The following is a 7,682-nucleotide window of genomic DNA, read 5'->3' on the forward strand; positions in this document are numbered from 1 at the left end:
CTGCTAGCTGGGACCCATCATAGTGGGAGGCTGACTTGTGGGCCTACAAAGATTACTGGGAAGGGGGCCTTTGTCAACTTTAGTCAATATGAACGATTCTAGCTCCAGTGACCGTATGATGTCCATCCAACGACCGTAGTGCTTCTTCAACCTCTAGTCTTCTTGCTCCAGCCGCCCAAAGCAGCGCCGATCATGCCGCATGCTCCTGCCTCCCGTGGTCGGCTGTGCTGCCGCGGAGGGCTCACCGCCCCCTACTATTCCCACCGCTAGCCAGGCCCTGCGGCGATGGCAGCCTCACACTGCATCCGAACCAGTGAACCCTCGTACTCCTCTCCGCGAGGGCTTCCACTGCCGCATCTTCTCCGGCTCCGCGTCGTCCCCTTCCTAGGCCTCACCGTCGTCCACTGCCGTGGTGCTCTCAGTGCGGCGTGGTCAACATGGTCAAGGAACGACTTCCATCGGACGTGGACCGTACGTGGAGAGGCTGACAGCTGGGTCCACGGCCGCAGCAAGAAGTGCCTCCTTATTACGCGAAAAATAATGATACCTCCACCTGACAGCAGGGAGCCACCGGACGGGCCACTGTATTTCGCAAAAAAAACGTTTCCCCCCTGACTACTGGGACCCACCAGCTACATCTTTGCACGCAATGAAGTGCGTCCGAAAAAAAACAATTCGCCCCCTGACTGCTGGGACCCACCAACTACATCTTCGTACGCAAGGAAGTGCGTCCGAAAAAACGATTCGCCCCCTGATTGTTGGGACCCACCAACTACATCTTCGCACGCAAGGAAGTGCGTCCGAAAAAATGATTCGCCCCCCTGACTGCTGGGACCCACCAGCTACATCTTCGCACGCAAGGAAGGTCCTGACAGTCGGGACTCACCTAGTCAAAGCGTACGTAGCATTGTCATTCTGGTCGCGAACGTGTACGTATATACTGGTCGATGTAGAGGCGCGCACGTGTCATAGTAGAGGCGCGCACGTGTCATAGTAGAGGCGCGCACGTAGGATGTACACGTACGTACAACGGCTAGTGTGCAAGAAAGAAAATACGACCACGCATGTGTACATACGTGCGGGGTCTCGAACGCCTACTCGCGCATACGTACGGCCAGGGATCATGTACATGGTTGGGTCGGAACGGAGAAACAGCGTCGTCGTCGTGTTCAACGGGAGGGCTTGGATGGAACAGTTGATGGAAACGAGGCCTGGCGTACCGCAGAACAGAGGAAACGGCCTTGTGTTCGACCGGCCAGGTTCGAAACGGGATCATGTTCATCGGGAGGGGTCTGGCGTACCGCAAAATGGAGGAAACGGACCTCCTACGGTCAAAACTGGGGTCCTGTTGATCGGGAGGGGTGTGGCGTACCGCAAAACGGACAAAACGGACATGTGTTGGAGTGTTACGGTTGAAACGGGGGTCCTCTTCATCAAGAGGGGTGTGGCGTACCACAAAACGGACGAAACGGACTTGTGTTCACTACTAGGAAAAGGGCTATAGATGATATGGACTCTAATGACGCACCACACAAGTGGTGCGCCACTACTATATACTAATGGCGCACCATGTGTTGGTGCCCCATTAGTGTCTGGCGCACCACATTCATGGTGCGTCACTAGTAACATTTTTTTTCAAAACTAGTAATGGCGCACCGGGGGATAGTGAGCACCACATCCACGGTGCACCACTAGTAATTTTTTTCAATTTTTTTAATTCAAAACTAGTAATGGCGCATCATGGAGTAATGGCGCACCACTCCCACGATGCGCCATTACTAACTTGGCCCAAAAATTTCACCGAATGCACCCCCGGACCGTCTTTTCAGTTTAAAAAAAAATAAAAGAAAATGATGAGAATGTCAAAAAAATAAAAGAAAATAAGTTTTCCATGTGATATGTGGTCTACTTGTTGGGAAAATTTACAAATATGAATTTCGACTTTATTTGCAAAATCTTTCTGGAATTTGTAAAATAGGCATAACTTTTGCATACGAACTCGGATTAAAAAGTTTTTTATATGAAAAATCATCTACTCGAAAAGTTACATCCGAATTTAGCATGGGGAACCCCGTTAAACATTTTCAAAATCCTCAAAAACCTAACAGAAAAAAAATTACGGGGCTATTAAGATCTAGAGGGGGAAATGAAAAAAAAATTCAAACTTACTAGTGGTGCACCGTTTGCTAGGTGCGCCACTAGTAACAGAAAAAAAATTGGTTTTGATTTTTTTAGAAATTGTTTTCAAAAAATGATACGTAATATGACTGGAAAGTTTGAAATATATTTCAAAATTTCATCATACTCATGAACATGAACAAAGTCCTATACATTAACAAGGTTTAATAGGATTGATATGATAATATATCAACAAGTGCCTGTTAAGTGAGGTGGTGCTGGGGTTGGATAGAACTGCGAAGTTAAGCGTGCCCGGGCTGGAGTAGTGTGAGGATGGGTGACCATCCGGGAAGTTTGACCACTTAGTGCGATTTGACTTGAGATTAAGCATATTGACCCGAGATTAAGCCATATTGACCCGAGATTAAGAAAAATTGAAAAAAAAATCTGAAAAAATATTTGAAAAAAATTGTTACTAATGGCGCACTTCTATGTGGTGCGCCATTACTAAGTCCGATAGTAATGGTGCACCGTGTGATATACTAATGGCGCACTCTCTTATGCGCCATTAGTATAAAATTCTAATGGCGTGATGCTAGTGGCGCACCTGTAGTGCGCCATTAGTAGGCAAAACAGGTGCGCCACTAGCAGGCCTTTTCCTAGTAGTGGTTGGAGCGATACAGTCGAAATTGGGGTCCTATTCAACGGGAGGGGTGTGTCGTACCGCAAAACGGGACTCCACGGGATACTGTTCATCTCCACCATCGACGTCCTCCAGCCTCCACCACGTGCTACTCCACCGGCTACTGTTCAACCACCCCTCCACGGGCATCCCTCCATCATCTACTGTTCATCCAGCCCTCCACGGGGTCGATCTATTCATCCAGCCCTCCATGGGGTCCTGTTCATCCAGCCCCAACCGACTTGATCGAGGCAACGCCACGGGGCCCTGTTCATCCACCCCCACCGCTCACTGTTCATCCAAACCCCCCGCAACACTCACTGTTAATCCAGTGAGGCAGCATCGATCGGCTTCAGTTAGCAGCTGTAGCGAAGGAATCGCTCGATCGGGTTCAGTTAACAGCCATCGATCGATCGCTCAGGTTCAGTAGCGCGTAGCCTGCAATGCAATCGCTCGGGTTCAGTTAGAGCCCAACGCCTCGCTCGGGTTCAGTTAGAGCCAACGCCTCGCACACACGCGCGTACGTGTACGAGAGAAACGCGCATCGCTCGGCCCCCGGCCACCCACCGTAACCGGGAACTCCCCGAAATTTTCCTCACCCTCGCTCCTACCACGATTTTTTCCGTCATGGACGGCCCAAAGAATGTCATGCAGCTGCGTCTCGGACCCGCCCAGGACGAAAAGCCCATTTTCTGTCATGATTTTTTGTCACAGAAGTAGGATCCCACCACATCTATGATGATACCGGGTTTTGTCACAATTATCGTCATAGAAGTGTCATAAATATGACATAATTTGTTTTCGTTCGGCCCACAATGTTACGAATGTGTCTTTTTTTTGTAGTGTCACTTGCATCTTCCTCAGTTACCCTTCCAACAACAAAGGTTACCGGTGCTACCATCCTGTATCACACCACATATTCACTTCGCGACACGTTTCTTTTGATGAGAAAACATTTTCCCTTTCACCAGGTACCACCAGTAGCGTCATCTTCGCCAGCTCTCCTCGACGCGCCCCATTCATGGCGCCCCAACCGGTTGCAAGTTGCCCATGCTCCCGCCCATGGCGGGCCGTCCCCGCTGCCGGTCTAGGCCACGACGGCCCCCTCGGGCGCGGCTGCCACGGGGGCCTCTTCGAGTGCGACCGCCTTGCTGACCTCTTTGGGCGCGGCTGCCACGACAACCTCTTCAAGTGCGGCCGCCTCACTGTTCTCTTCGGGCGCGGCTTCGGATGATGCTACGACGGCACCATCTTCGCTTACTTCACCGGTTTCGTGCCGTGGTAGTGATTTTGGTTCGGCTGCCACGACAACGAACTTGCCGGCTAGCTCCTCTCCGAGCGCCTCCAGCGGGCTGCCCGCGGGTTCTGGCTCCAGGATGGGCTCGCCATCACCCTCGCCCATCGCCTCACCCGCCCCTCCGGTGGCACCTCACCACATGACAACTTGTGCTCGCGCCGGTGTGCGTTGTCCCTGCAAGCGCTATTCTTATGATGAGTACGTGTGTATCGCATAAACTTCGTCACCGTCATTGGTTCCCTCTTCAGCTCGCGCTACTCTTCGCGACCCTCATTGGCTCGCCGCGATGCAAGAGGAGTTTGACGCGTTACAGCGCAACCACACGTGACAACTTGTACCGCGGCCTCCCCATGCCAACATCATCAGTGGAAATAGGTGTTCCGCCACAAGACCTGCCCGACAGTTCTCTTGAGTGCTGCAAAGCATGTTGTGTGGTCTATGGTTTTCGACAATGCGTCGGAGGTGACTGCACCGACACCTTTGCCTCGGTTGTTAAACCGGACACGATCCGCGTTGTTCCACAACTCACGGTTTCTCGTGCATGGCCCATGCATCAGTTGGATGTTTCCAAACATTTCTTCATGGTCATCTCGCCGAGCACGTGTTCTGCCAGCAGTCCACCGGATTCACCGACGCCACTCATCCGGATCACGTGTGTTTGCTTTCTCGATCCCTCTACGGGATCAAGCAGGCACCACGTGTGTGTTACCAATGCATCGCCGCCCTCCTCCAGCAGCTCGTTTACGATCAACCCGCTTCGAAGCATCGTTGTTCGCCTACCATCAGGGCGCTGCTACCGCCTACCTCCTGCTCTATGTCAACGACATCATCCTGATGGCGTCCATCACTGAGCTCCTTCAGCAGCTCACTGCTCGTCTCCGAGATGAGTTCGCCCTCAAGGATCTGGGGCCTCTGCACTACTTCCTCGGCATCAAGGTGGTACGACATGCTAACGGGTTCTTTCTTCATCAACAACGATATGCTCATGAGCTTCTCGAGCACGCAGGCATGCTTAACTGCAAGCCTGCCGCCACGCCTGTTAATACAAAGGCCAAGCTCTCTGCACTTGACGGCTCGCCTGCACCAGATGCAACATTTTATCGTTGCATCGGTGCCCTGCAGTACTTGACTCTCACTCGCCCGGACCTACAATATGTCGTGCATCGAGTGTGTCTTCATATGCATGCTCCGTGGAACTCCTATTGGGCCCTAGTGAAGCGGATTCTTTGTTATATTCACGGCACCATGGCTCTTTGGGCTCACACTGATGGCGTCCTCCTCCACCGACCTCGTGGCTTACTCCGAAGCTGACTGGACTGGTGCTACATCAGGCTATTGCGTCTATCTCAGGCCTTCACTGATCTCGTGGTTGTCCAAACGACAACCCATAGTTTCCTCCTCGAGTGCTGAGGCAGAATACCGGGTAGTGGCCAACGTTGTTGCCGAGTGCTATTGGCTTTAGCAACTCCTTCACGAGTTGCTTTGCGATGTCCATAAGGCCATGGTCGTTTACTGCGAAAACGTCTTCGTTAACCCTATTCATCATCGCCAGACGAAGCACACCGAGTTCAATATTCACTTCGTTCATGAACAGGTCACGCTTGGCCGGATACGAATTGTGCATGTTCCTACCGCTCAACAGTTCGCCGATGTCATGACTAAGGGGCTTCCGACATCCACCTTCGCGGAATTTTGGTCCAGTTTCTGCGTCACCGGCAACGTTTCGACTACGCCGGAGTGGGGTGGGGGTGTTGAACGCGTATGTCCGCATAGATTAGGGTTATGTGTTCTCACACGCTTCCTTTCTCCTCTGTATAGTGTATTGCTTGGGAGACAAGCCGAGGTACCCTTGTATCTGTATACGTGCACTTGCACATGATCAATCAAGTGTGTGGCACACAACCTCAACTTTTTTCTAACAACAATATAGTTTATTTCACAACATTTCTCCTCCCGAAAACAGCATTCGTAAAGAAAACCAAGGACGCATCGCCATCGCCAACCATTGACACATAAACGAACGATGGTCCAAATATCAGCGATTGTTCATCATGGATCATCCTCTACCTTCGTCCTTGCTCTTGCGCCTGCTTGGAGTCAGAGTCCCCCGAGCAATCAACATGAGCACCAGGGGCGTCGAACTCGCGGAAGACCCGGAAGGCGGAGACGAGGGAGAGCGCGACGAAGCAGAGCAGCGCGGCGGCCTGCAGCGCCACGGACACGGTGGCCCTGCCGCAGAACCAACCGAAGTAGGAGCACACCTCGCCCCACGACACCTCCCGGTCGCCCTCCCTTGCCAGGTACACCAGCTCCGCCGCCGCCGAGCACGATGTCACCAGCAGGTACGCCGCCGCCTGCGCGCGCGAGGCCAAGCTTTCGTTAGCAACTTAGCACTGTAGTACTAGTAGTTTTTACGCGCGGAGTGAAGATGAATGTAGAAGGGCAAAAGAGAAAGGAGATGGTGATGATCGGACCTGATCCAGGAGGAAAATGAGCCAATCGTAGCGAGCGAGGGACTTGAAGGATGACATCAGGATGGAGACCACGGAATAGGCGGCAGTGACAGCGTTAATGAAAACTAAATACCTGGGAGAAAGCAAAAATTAGCCTAAGTAATCAATAGCCTAATCCATTGGCGATAACTGGTCTTGGTGCGACTTGACACACTTGTTTGTTTAGAGCACATCCGAAGTTATATATGGCTTAGGAAATTAAACAAGGAAATTGCGCATAACAGGAGCAGAATTCAGAAACAAAAAAGGGGACAAGGTTATGCAGGCTGACTTGAAGCCGGAGAGGTTGGAGAAGCTGATCTCCCCGTAGGTGTCATCGGCTTGCTTGTTGGTGGCCATCTCCCACAGGGAGGCCAAGGCGAGGGGGATCACGCACACCCTCAGCGCCATCTCAGGGACCGTCAAGGGTCTCTTCCTTGTCGTCGTCGTCGTCGTCGTCATCTTCCTCGCCGCTGCCCCTGCTAATCGTGTGCGGTGAACAGAGAGGTCCGGGTCGAGGAAGACTCTGAGACGAGCACTGGTGTCCAAATAGGAGAGTACACGGGCCAGTGCTATACATAGCCCCCTCATGTGAGTGCTCGAGCAGTAGAGCTGGCCCACAGAATGTGGCGTGCGTGGAGCTGCAGGAACGGGTGGTGGGGTTGGGGCAACACGGCCTCGGCCGTCCATCCACCATTACGTGGCGCCGCCGATGAGTGTCGAGCCGTTTGAGAGCGGTTGGTAGCCGTCTCTCACCATTAGGGAAAAGATTGCCCTTTTTCTCCGGTAACCATGGTGCGACGCCATAGCTGTCGTGGGGACGGATCACACATGCTGACGTTGGTAGTCTGGCCTCCTCCACTACGGATTACACGCGGCGTCAGGCACCGAGCGCACGCGTGCTCGCCCCGCGGGGTCGTGGTGACCCCGGCGGCCGCACCCGCGCAAAAGGAACGCCACCCGCGGTGTGTGAAACGGGATCCAGAGGAAAGCTAAGAAACGCTGAAATCAGGTTTTTTTTTGGGCTCGCGCTAGACACCGACGAAGGCCATCGATTTTAAATGCAACAGTGACCTCATAATCAGTGTGCATC

The 7,682-nt window shown here is 52.6% G+C and overlaps 1 protein-coding gene across 1 annotated transcript; it reads right to left on the minus strand.

The window, feature by feature from the left end:
- Positions 1–5,976: 5,976 nt before the first annotated feature.
- Positions 5,977–7,195, minus strand: LOC123134103 (CASP-like protein 2D1). The gene is made up of 3 exons (XM_044553443.1): positions 6,882–7,195; positions 6,572–6,683; positions 5,977–6,451 (listed from the first exon to the last, which is right to left on the minus strand). Exons 1-3 carry the CDS (start codon positions 7,178–7,180, stop codon positions 6,161–6,163), a joined length of 702 nt encoding a protein of 233 aa, XP_044409378.1. The 5' UTR covers positions 7,181–7,195; the 3' UTR covers positions 5,977–6,160.
- Between the last annotated feature and the right edge of the window lie 487 nt (positions 7,196–7,682).

This window comes from Triticum aestivum, chromosome 6B, assembly GCF_018294505.1.
Source record: "Triticum aestivum cultivar Chinese Spring chromosome 6B, IWGSC CS RefSeq v2.1, whole genome shotgun sequence".
Taxonomy (NCBI): domain Eukaryota; kingdom Viridiplantae; phylum Streptophyta; class Magnoliopsida; order Poales; family Poaceae; genus Triticum; species Triticum aestivum.

What these genes read in the sequence shown, in the direction of transcription:
- LOC123134103 (XM_044553443.1), bottom strand. Translation starts at nt 7,180, where the DNA reads ATGAGGGGGCTATGTATAGCACTGGCCCGTGTACTCTCCTATTTGGAC. An exon ending in TCCAACCTCTCCGGCTTCAA is followed by an intron (nt 6,684 to 6,881) that starts GTCAGCCTGCAT and finishes GCTTTCTCCCAG; the next exon opens with GTATTTAGTTTTCATTAACG. An exon ending in TCATTTTCCTCCTGGATCAG is followed by an intron (nt 6,452 to 6,571) that starts GTCCGATCATCA and finishes TCGCGCGCGCAG; the next exon opens with GCGGCGGCGTACCTGCTGGT.